Here is an 11663-nt window from a genome sequence, read left to right on the forward strand (position 1 = left end):
TCAGAGGCCTCCAAGGAAACTAACTTGTATTCAGGACCTTCTCAGGCTGAGAATGGAGATGATGGTCAGGACTTATATATAGGCTTGGAGACCAAGCTGATGTTTATTCAATTTGGTATAGTTAGAAACTGGCAACCTATGGGCTGAATTTGCATGTCTTTCTTCGCCTTCACAAAATTAAAAAACCAGTACATTTCCCATAAGTCTACACTTTCAACTTCTTTTAGCCAAGATGGCCCTTCAGAGGCTGTCTGCATTCCCGTTCCCACAGCCCCCAGCATCCTTGTCCCTTAGCTGCCCGGGCCTTGCAGGTGCAGGTTCAGCATCTCTGGGTTAGATGCTGTAAGGGGGAATGTGCCTGCTCCCTCAAGTCAGACACGGCACTACCGCTCTCCTCTCAGCGGACTACTGTTCCAGAGCTGTTTCCTCCTTGGGAGGGACTCCTCACTGAGAGGGTACACAAGACCTGCACCAACTCAGGTCCCTGAGGCTTCAACTCCTGAAGAGGAATCGATCGGGCTGCATCTTGACCTGGCCTTCAGTTTCTCTTCTTCTGTTTCTTCTTTTTTGCTCTCTGGTCAGTGTGGACTCCAGGTCTTTCCTCCTCTGGTTGCTTCTGCCTCTTCTTACCTTTGCCACTTGAGCCCGTGTATGCCTTGCTCTCTGCTATCCTAGCCCTGCCACCTTCCTCCTCTCCTTCATCCCCTACATGCAAGACGTCCTCCTCCTCCTGATGCCGCTGTCTTTTCTTCTTGCTTCTCCTACTTTTCCGATCACTGCATGATCTGCTTTCTGCTTCTCTGGTCCCACCATCTACAACAGCCTCCTCCATGTTCAAGTCTTCTTCCTCACGCTGCCTCCTCTTCTTCTTCCTTTTCCTGAGGGACTGATCAGTTTGTTCTCTGTTTTTCAATTCCCCAAGCCCACTTGTTCCTGTGGTCGCTTCTTCCTCATGCCTTACAGCTGTTCCCTCTCTCTCATCTGTGACACTTTCTTCTTGATGCCGCCTTTTCTTCTTCTTGCTTTTCCTGACACTCTGGTCAGTGTGTTCTGGGTACTCTTCTGCATTCCTTTCAGTTGCCGTGGCCTCTTCCTCCTCTTTCCGCTTCCTTTTCTTTTTCTTTTTTTGTGGGGGCTTGCTCTCAGACTGCAGTTGAGGGACCCCAGGGTCCTGGCCTTTGAGACAAGCCAGGAAGGCCTGCTCCTGGGCCTCTAACCGAGCAAGCTTAGCCTTCATCGTGATCCCAAGACGGGCAGCCCTGAAATAGATGGGGCCCAAGTCAGAGGGAGGGTATTGGGGAAAATAGGCCTAATCTCTGAGACTGCAGGGAAAGTTCATAAGGGAGGAGCTGCTTGTCTTCAGGCAGCTTCAGAAATGGGCAGAGAATAGGAATCACTTTCTCTGGGGTGAAAAGAGTGGCACAGGGGTGGGCTTGTGATGGGGAGAAAAGAAGGGAGCCCAAGAAGCTAACCGCTACTTACTTGTGTGCTGTTCGCCCCTCACAGGCTTGGAGCATCATCTCATCAGTCAGACTGTTGGGGAAGGGCAGGAATCAGGAGTTACAAACAGATCTGGTGGAAAGGCTTGACCTCTCCTCCCCTCTAAAACATTCCTTCAGCACTGAGTTCCTATTCAGGACCTGGCACTTTTCTAGGTGTAGGGGATACAAAGATGAGTACAACACATTTCCACCCTGATGAAGCCCACAGTCAAGCATTACACTTGGTCCTTTCTTCTGAGATTCGAAGGCATCTCCTCCCACATGCCCCTGGCACTAAAAAGAAGTCTCACATCTTTGGAGGCTTGGACCCCTGGCTGTTGTCATCACTGCAGCTTTCCAAGTCCTTGTCTGGCTTCTCCCCACTTGAAGTCAGTGTGGCCATCTAGAAGGAGGAATCATGGGGGTGGATAAGGCCCACTCAGCACCACCACCATTGCTCTTCCCTCCTGGAAAGGGAAGAGCAGTGGTGCCACTGCCACCCTGAACAGCCACTGGCACAAATCTGTCAGCCCCCAACATCGCTCCTTGCAGCCCCACACGAGATGTGCCAAACTGCATACATCAACTTGGGCAGGAGGTGGGCTGCAGTTGGGGGCGGGTGGGGTGGGGGCAGTCCTGGCCTCCCTGGCTCACAGCCAACTAGTGGGCAGAACAGGAAGGGAGGAAGAAGTGCTCTGGGTCATCAGGTCTTCACAGTGGGACAAGTGCTCCCTGGCGGTCATCCCATGGTGCCAGTAATGTACAATAAAGATGCTACTTTTCATGCCCCCTCCCCCTATACCTATGCACAGTACTTTAACCAGGTTAAGAACCTACTTTGGGCTAAGAGGTTGGGGATAGAGTGGAATAAGGACGAGATGGTTCCAGCCCAGATGGAATCTACATGGTTGAGGGGTAAAGGAGTATGGCAGAACATAGAAAATGATGATGAAAGTGTTGTCTGTGCTAGAGGAAGGGTACCCTACTCAGGCTTCAGGGTTTGGGGAATAGTTTCTACAAGGAGCTGAGCCCTGGAAGACAAGAAAAAGGTCTGCAGGTAAAGGGGCAAAGGAAGCAGAATGTCCCAGGCAGAGGGAATAGCATGTGCACAAACTTGAAAGTGAAAAAACATGGTACCTTGAAAAGATTCAGATTCCATCTGGCTAAAGTGTAGAGGTCCTGAGAGGTGGCGAGAGACAGGCTAAGAAAGAAGGCAGGGACAAGGCATGAAGGGCCATGTGAGCCAGTCTGACACATCTGGACTGTGTCATCCGAGGTCAAGGAGGAGCCAGTAACAGAATGAAATCTGTGTTTTTCAGAGAACACTGGATCCTTTGTGGAGGATGAACTAATCGTGGTGGGGATTGAGACTAGAGTGAGGAGTCTAGTTATGAGGCTGTGAAAGAAATGAGGCAGGAGAGGATGACGGTCTGAACTGGGGCAGAAGATGGCCACAGAGATGAATGGGAAGGATTTGTTAGATAATACATAGAGCCCTTAAGGACATAATAGAGGATCGTTAAATGTTAGCTCCCTTCTATTGGCGGGCTAGAAAAGGGGAGTCTGAACACCTGGGTTCTAGTCCTGTCTGCCGTTACTAGCCAACTGTGGGCTCTTCAGCGAGCCACTTTCCCCCCTTTTGGCCACATCTGCAAAATAAGGATAATGGGTCAGATGATCCCGCAGGTCTCCTCTGACTTTTAAGTCCTCTGAATTAGACATCCCCATCCCTGCCCTGCTCTGACAGCTCCTGACTGTGTCCCACCCCCCACTCCCCCTTGCTGCCCCCTCAGCAGATGGCAGGAATCCATTCAACCTGAAGATTTCAATTCTTGCTGAGGGTCTGGGCAGTCTAGGTAAGCAACAGCAAGGTTGGTCACAGGATCCCACTGTTAGGACAGTCCTGAGAATAGGTAGGGCATACAAGGCAATCGTTCAGGCCCCAGGGGAGACCAGGGAAGGAAAAAAGGATGGGCCCTCTCACCCCCAGCCTCTAATACCTTCACAAACTTCTGATACAGCAAGTTGGGCTTGGGAGGATCATGACGGGTGGTCTCCTTAGACAGGCACCTTATCTGTACGCCATCCTGTGGGGGAGTATCCGTGAGTGGGTGACATGCCATGTCTCCCTCACCCCCACATGTCCCAGGCCCTCATGGTTCATGTGCCTACTATTAGAGCTTATACCTGCCCAGTTTTCACTACCAAGCTGGCCGCAGTCTTGTTGAAGAGATCATTCCACCAGTAGTTTGTGAACTCTTTGGCAGGGTCGTGTCCCACCTGCCAGAGGAAGAAGTGTGAACTCGGGACCCATCATTCCCCTTCCTCCCCCTATCCTCAAGGCCCCCCTTTCCCATCCACACTGACCTCCCTCAGCCTGCCCAGTCTTACCCCATGAGTGTCCTGCTTCAGCGTTACCCTGAGGGCCTGGGTGATGCCATTCTCCTTCCGGCCCAGGCCTTTGCCTGCAAACACAGTGAATGATTTGGCTTATTCCACTCCTGCCCCAAGCCCTCACAAGGCACACCCAGCACATGCCACTCCTTGCCATTCCACATACCTAACTTTGGGCATGCTCCGTCCATCTTGGAAGCCCTCCCAGTTGCACTCTTTCTAGCACCTCTCCATGCAGTCCTCCCATCTTTGAGCCCAAACTATCTTTCCTTCATAATTCTCTCAGGACAGAAGTCGTGTCTCTTCCTCCCCCTCCCAGTCCTCCGAACCACTTCTTTCTCACTATCCACCATCATATTTCTTCCCTTTTCTGGAAATGTCAGCAATTTTCTTCTGCAAATTTCCCTTTAAACTAACTTTCCTCCTTCAGTTGAATGGACTACATAGAGGTTAATCCAGGATGATGCCTCTTCCCTGGGCAGAGGGTAGTGAGGGAGTTGGGGGGATGTGAAAAGGGCCCCATGGGAATCACCTCGAGTCCATCCATGCTTTAGCAGCTGCTCCTCAGCAAACTTCATCCCACGACTCTTGACCTCTGGGGTGATGCTCATGGTGAGAAGAGTCACTGTCCTCAGGCCCTCACCAGAGAAGAGAAGGGGTCACTATCTTCCCTTTAAGAGGAAAAAAAAGGAAGTGCCCAAATCATCCATCAAATCCATCCTGACTGCTCTTGTAAGAATTCTTTCCTGAAGCTGGAGCAGAGACAGAGGAAAGAGGCCTGGTGCTTGGGGAGCTCCCTGTCCGACCACTGAGAGGTCAATGTCAACATGTTGAAGGCCAAGGAAACCTGGTATTAATAATAAATGTATGGAGAACTCCCTACATGCCAGGCTGTGCTAAGATTTTACACGGATCATTTTGCGTACTCTTCCCAGCCCGGGAAGATTTCCTGAACTTTACATTCAGGAAAGTATTATATCCCTGTTTTACAAATGAGGAAACTAAAGCCTAAAGAGGTTAGGTGACTTGCTCAAGGTCACACAGCTGATACATGTTGAACTCAAACCCAGGCAGCTTGTCTGCAGAGTCTCCACTCTTTACCACTACCTGATAACATCTCCCACGATTTATTACCACGTAAAAACAAAGCAAGGAGGTGCTTGTTAACCTGAGTTATAAGACAACAGTACTTAACAGAGCCCATATCCTATACCTGTGCCCCAGCATTTACACTGTCCTCTCAATGTGAAGGCTACAATGCCTCTTCCCCACTGTCTTTCAGTCTTGTTGGAGCACCCCTTTTGAAACTGTCCAGCTTAGGAAGGGCGCTCTTATTGAGCATTTAAAGCGTAACAGAGGGGTTACACATATTGCTATACTGTCTCATTTAATCCTGACAGTCCTGTGAGATACACCTTATCCTTATTTTACAAAGGGTTTCTTGCCTGGGGTTACACAGCTGTTAAGAGATGGAGCTGGAATATGAGCTCAGGTTGCCTGACTCCACAGTGGCCCACTTTCTATCACATTCCCAACTACAGTCGTCCCTCAGTATCAGCGGGGGATTTGTTCCAGGACCTGCTGTGGATAGCAAAACCCATGGATGCTCAAGTCCCATACTTAGCCTTCCACATCCCAGGATTCAACTAACCACTGATTATGTAGTACTGTAATATTTATTGAAAAAAATCCACATGGAAGTGGACCCATGCAGTTCAAATCTGTGTTGTTTGTCACAGCTGTAGTTGCATTTGTTTAGAGTTGTTCAGGTGTTCCTCATTTTGGACTCCACAATGGCACTGTCCAACGTATATACCAAATTTGCCTCTGAAACGGTTAAGATGGCTTATTACACAAGACATTCAAAGCTAAGACTATCACTGCTGACTTGAGTCACTAAAGTTAACTTGTACTAAGATCATTTATTACAGGCATTGCAGACCATTTTAAAAGCTGATTAATGGCACTCCTGGAGTGATCCTCTGGCCTCCCCAAGTGACAACTCCAAAGGCTATAACTTTCAGTTGTGTTTAAGAATGTCTAGTGAGTATGCTAATAAAAAAAAAAAAGTCAGACACATCAAGTCACCCCTCCTAAACATTACATATTAGGTTTAACAATGATGACCAGTCTGGTTAGGTATGAAGAGTAGCAAATTTAGGATGAATCACACTTCTGTTCACATTTCTACTGTGAAGGATGATTATTTGAAAACCTAACTGACACCTTGAGAGTCCCAACAGAAAAGCACTGAGTGAAGATATGGCCCTATCTTGCTTCTTGATAATGCAACAGAAGTAAAATTCAAACACTGAGGCCTTTGAGGCCACCTCAAACCTCTGCTTCTTCTCACAAGTTATTTCTAATCTACTAGCCCCCAGATTTCAATAACAACAACAACCAACACATGCATTTACTCAATGCCAGCCTGCTGCTAATTGCTGCACACACATTATCTCATTTAATCCTCCCAACAACCCTATTAGGAGTTGTTGGGTTTTTTGTTGTTTTTTTTTTTTTTTTTGGTAATTGACAAATGGCCCTGAAAAGTTTAGTTACTTGTCCAAATCAAACAGCTGGCAAGTAGCGGATCCAGGATCTCAGGCATTCCAGAACTGCTGTTCTTAATCACTACATTGCTCAATCTCATAGACGTTTGTACTTTACGCTGTAAAACCTACCACTGCCTGTCCCTTGTCGCAGTAATTCGAAACTATACGCCCTGGTTTTATTACCCAACCCCGGTGTATTTAATGCAACTCCAAGAATCGAGAATGCGTTCAGTCGTCATTCGTTGAACTGAGTGACATAGATGGTAATTGCTTTAACCGACCTAGAATGGATAACTGGACAGAAGCAACTAGATCCCAGGCTGTGCGCCGCAGTCTTTGTAAACTTATAGCACACTTTCAGGAACTGTTTTCTTTCCAGTCAACCTGAGTTTTCTGGAGAAGGGGCCCTGGGCCACCTTTCTTACAGCGATTCCAAAGAACCGGCAACCCTTTCCCTAGGCCTCCTTCCTCTTGAGGTCTAAACTCCAGCCCTCCTCCCGCAGTTTCACTTGGGTAAAACTACTCTCCTGCTCTCACATTTGCTCCTGAGCCCGGGCTCTGACAGCCACCGTTCGGGGGACTGTAGGCTCTTACCGTTAGTGTAAGGTCCTCTCCGCAGAAACATGTGCCAGACATGATCTGTGCGCCGCCATCTTCCCGGAAGTGCCGTTTAGGTCGTTCTAGGCTGTCGAAACCATAGAGAGGCACGCCGGAACCGAACTCTCGGTTGTCCCCGGAGGAACTGTGTTGTGCACGTTTCAGAAGATCCGGAAAGTGTTCTATTTTCTTCCTCCGTGCCGATCTGAACGGCCGTGGGACTTCAGTCCTATCCGGCTCTATTGGGATGCCGAGAACAGCTAAGGGTCCGACACTGACTAGTTCCAGGCACAAATATGAGGAAGGAAAACTTTAGGGGAAACCATCGAGAGTGGCCTGAGAGATTCGTGGAGGCAGAGAAGGAGGTAGCACCTCTGAGGTGATTTGCGGGGATGAATACTCAGCCTGCAGGGACAGTTATTTATAAAATCCTAGAGATGAGAGGTTTCAGTAGGTTCATCACTTTTTCTTTTTTTTCTTTTTTTTGCGGTACGCGGGCCTCTCACTGTTGTGGCCTCTCCCGCCGCGGAGAACAGGCCCCGGACGCGCAGGCTCAGCGGCCATGGCTCACGGGCCCAGCCGCTCCGCGGCATGTGGGATCCTCCCGGACCGGGGCACGAACCCGTGTCCCCTGCATTGGCAGGCGGACTCTCAACCACTGCGCCACCAGGGAAGCCCATCAAACATTTTTGACTCACCACGCTGTGCCAAGACCTGCCCCTTCTGGTACTAGTGATACAAAGATGCATAAGAGAGAGCCCTGACTTCGGGGTGCACCTAGTCTAGCCCAGGGAAAATCGGGACCTCGAGTGGGACTGGAGAGAGAGGGAGGATCCCACAATCCATGCCAGGTTGAGGAGTTTGGACTTGCCTTTTAAGTATTAGGTCCATTGAGCAGGGGAGGGAAAGAACATATTGCAAACAAATCAACAAGAGAGGTTGCACGTGCTCTCATCCCCACAAACTGTTCCTAGGCTTCACTGAGCCACCCAAGAACTAAAACCTGAAAAAAAAAAAAAATCCCTTGTTTGCGTCCCTGTATCAGGATTTACGGTAACTTAGAGGCCAACCCACCCCCACCCCCACCCCCAAGGAACTTCAAAAAGAAAAACTGCTGTTTCATAGTAAAGTTTTGTCATAATTGCTCAGTATGTCATACTCCCTCATCCCCATATGATTTCTTTTTTTACATAAAATTAATTTTACTTTTACAATATGCTACCTGGGAAGGAAAAATAAAGGGGGAATTCCCTGGCGGTCCAGTGGTTAGGACTCCGCGCTTTCATTGCCAGGGATCCGGTTCGATCCCTGATCGGGGAACTAAGATGCAGCAAGCCAGAGCAGTGTGGCAAAAAAAAAAAAAAGAGAGAGAGGGCTTCCCTGGTGGCGCAGTGGTTGGGAGTCCGCCTGCCGATGCAGAGGACGTGGGTTCGTGCCCCGGTCTGGGAAGATCCCACATGCCACGGAGCGGCTGGGCCCGTGAGCCATGGCCGCTGAACCTGCGCGTCCGGAGCCTGTGCTCCGCAACGGGAGAGGCCACGGCAGTGAGAGGCCCCCGTAACACCAAAAAAAAAAAAAAAAAAGAGAGAGAGAGAAAATTCCATAGATAGGTCTTCAGTTTCCACCATTTTCCCACTCCATCTCCCCTATCTATCTACCTATCTATCTAATATATTATACTGTGGGCATAAAAGAGGTTTGAAAACTCCTGAATAGGGCAACCTCAAGGGCCCTTTCCAGCCTACAACTTCTGTGTGGCATACTTTGCCAGCCACTCCAAAAACCTAATGGCCATAATTCCTTGACTCAAGATTCTTCCTCTGGCCTAGGATCTTGAACTCCTGTTCTGCCTGACTCACTCATTTGATAAACATTTATTAAGGGTATTCTGTAGGCCAAGGGCTAGGGGTCCCGCCCTTGTCCTGTTGGACCTCACCATCTTGTGGGAGTGTAACAAGTTACCAGGCATTTATATGAGTGAGTGATGAGAGCTGTGGCAAGGTCAGGACACAGTGCCACAGGGGTAAGAGGAGAAGCCAGGGTCCCTGAGGGCTTCCTGAAGGAGTCTCTCCCAGCCTGTAAGCCTGTCCCTGGGGGCTATGTGGGACTGCAAAAGAAGAAATGGGCCTCCAGGAGTTCCAAGTTTCATGGGGTCTCACACTCCTCACAAGAGTTGTGAGAAATAAAATCCATTGTAAGAACAAGAATACATGGCTATTATAAAGTGAGCTGAGGGTCTTTCTACGCCGCCATCTTGGCTGCTCTCAGTTCTGCATGCTGGGAAGTCCAAGATCAAGGGACTGGGACGATCACCTTCTGGTGAGGTCCCTCTTCCTGATTCATATCCGGCACTTTCCTGCTGTGTTCTCTCGTGGGGGAAGGGGCCATGACTACTTATAAGGAAATAATCTCAAATGCAGACATAGCAAGATCAATAGAAATATTTATTACAGGAATATTTATAAAATGGAAAAATTGTAAAGGACCTAAATATCCCACAACAGGAGAATTGCTAAATAAATTATAGTGTAACCGTACAATGCACTAATATGTAGCTTTAAAAGGAGTCTTAATAACTTGGGGGAAATGTCTAGGATATGATTGAAATGAAAAAAGCAGGTACAAACTGGTTCCTGCATAGTAAGAGCCCATCTATGTTAAAAATACACAGGCAGGGCTTCCCTGGTGGCGCAGTGGTTGAGAGTCCACCTGCCGATGCAGAGGACACGGGTTCGTGCCCCGGTCCGGGAAGATCCCACATGCCGTGGAGCGGCTGGGCCCGTGAGCCATGGCCGCTGAGCCTGCACGTCCGGGGCCTGTGCTCCGCGGCGGGAGAGGCCACAACAGTGAGAGGCCTGCATACCGCAAAAAAAAAAAAAAAAAAAAAATTCATAGGCAATGGAATTCCTCAAAAGGAATAAAGCTCTTAGGAATTTAACACAATATAACAGAAGAAGAGCAAGAGTTGTACACTGAAAATTACAAAATGTCATTGAAAGAAACCAAAGAAGAGCTACATAAATGGAAAGATACATGTGTTCATGGGTTGGAAGACTTAAGAAGATCACAATAATCTCCAAATTGGTCTACAGATTCAACGCAATCTCTATCAAAATTCTAGCTGGCTTTTTTTGCATAAGTTGACAAGCTGATTTGGAAATTCAAATGGTAATGCAAGGAGTCCTTTTTCTCGAAAAAGAACAAAGTTGAACGACTAACACTTCTCAATTTCCAAACTTACCACAAAGCTATAGTAATCAAGACTGTGGTTCTGGCATAGGCTAGATATAAAATCAATAGAATAGAAATGAGAGTCCAGAAATAAACCCAGACATTTATGGGCAATTAATTTTCAACAAGAATGCCAAGACAATGCAGTGAGGAGAGAATAGTCTTTTCAACACATTATGCTAAGACAACTGGATAGCCACATGCCAAAAAAAAAAAAAAAAAAAAATGAAGTTGGACCCCTACCTCGCATCATATGCAAAAATTAACTCAAGATGAATCAAAAACCTAAATGTAAGAGCTAAAGCTTTTTAAAGAAAACATAGATGTAAACTTTCATAACCTTGGATTAAACAATAGTTTATTAGCTATGAGTCCAAATGTACAAGCAACCAAAGGAAAAAAACATAAATTGGGCTTCATCAAAATTAAAACGTTTGTGCTCCAAAGGACACCATCAAGAAGTAAAAAGAGGGACTTCTCCGGTGGCACAGTGCTTAGGAGTCTGCCTGCCAATGCAGAAGACATGGGTTCGAGCCCTGGTCTGGGAGGATCCCACATGACACAGAGCAACTAAGACTGTGCGCCACAACTACTGAGCCTGCGCTCTAGAGCCCAAGCGCCACAACTACTGAAGCCCGCGTGCCTAGAGCCCGTGCACCGAAACAAAGAAAAGCCACTGCAATGAGAAGCTCGCGCACCGCAACGAAGAGTAGCCCCCGCTCGCCGCAACTAGAGAAAGCCTGTGTGCAGCAACAAAGACTCAACGCAGCCAAAGATAAATAAATTTATTTAAAAAAAAAAAGAAGTAAAAAGACAATTACAGAATGGAAGAAAATATTTGCAATCATATTTCTGGTAAGGTTCTAATATCCAAAAAATACATGAAGAACTCTTACAGGGACTTCCCTGGTGGTGCAGTGGTTAAGAATCCGCCTGCCAGGGCTTCCTTGGTGGCGCAGTGGTTGAGAGTCCGCCTGCCGATGCAGGGGACACGGGTTCGTGCCCCGGTCCGGGAAGATCCCACATGCCGCGCAGCGGCTGGGCCCATGAGCCATGACTGCGGAGCAACGGGAGAGGCCACAACAGTGAGAGGCCCGCATACTGCAAAAAAAAAAAAAAAAAGAATCCACCGAGCAACTAAGCCCATGTGCCACACCTGCTGAACCTGCGCTCTAGAGCCCGTGAGCCACAACTACTGAACCCGCGTGCCACAACTACTGAAGCCTGCGCACCTAGAGCCCGTGCTCCACAGCAAAAGCCACCACAATGAGAAGCCCACGCACCGCAACGAAGAGTAGCCCCCGTTCACCGCAGCTAGAGAAAGCCCTTGCGCAGCAACAAAGACCCAATGCAGCCAAATATAAATAAATAAATAAAATTTTAAAAAAGAACACTTACAACTCAATAA

The 11663-nt window shown here is 48.0% G+C and overlaps 1 protein-coding gene across 1 annotated transcript; it reads right to left on the minus strand.

The window, feature by feature from the left end:
* Positions 1-74: 74 nt before the first annotated feature.
* GPATCH4 (G-patch domain containing 4) lies at positions 75-7107 on the minus strand. The gene is made up of 8 exons (XM_032607602.1): positions 7022-7107; positions 4408-4546; positions 3873-3946; positions 3669-3761; positions 3482-3568; positions 1793-1884; positions 1483-1533; positions 75-1259 (listed from the first exon to the last, which is right to left on the minus strand). Exons 2-8 carry the CDS (start codon positions 4484-4486, stop codon positions 539-541), a joined length of 1197 nt encoding a protein of 398 aa, XP_032463493.1. The 5' UTR covers positions 4487-4546; positions 7022-7107; the 3' UTR covers positions 75-538.
* Between the last annotated feature and the right edge of the window lie 4556 nt (positions 7108-11663).

The sequence above is a fragment of the Phocoena sinus genome, chromosome 1 (assembly GCF_008692025.1).
Source record: "Phocoena sinus isolate mPhoSin1 chromosome 1, mPhoSin1.pri, whole genome shotgun sequence".
In the NCBI taxonomy this organism is placed as follows: domain Eukaryota; kingdom Metazoa; phylum Chordata; class Mammalia; order Artiodactyla; family Phocoenidae; genus Phocoena; species Phocoena sinus.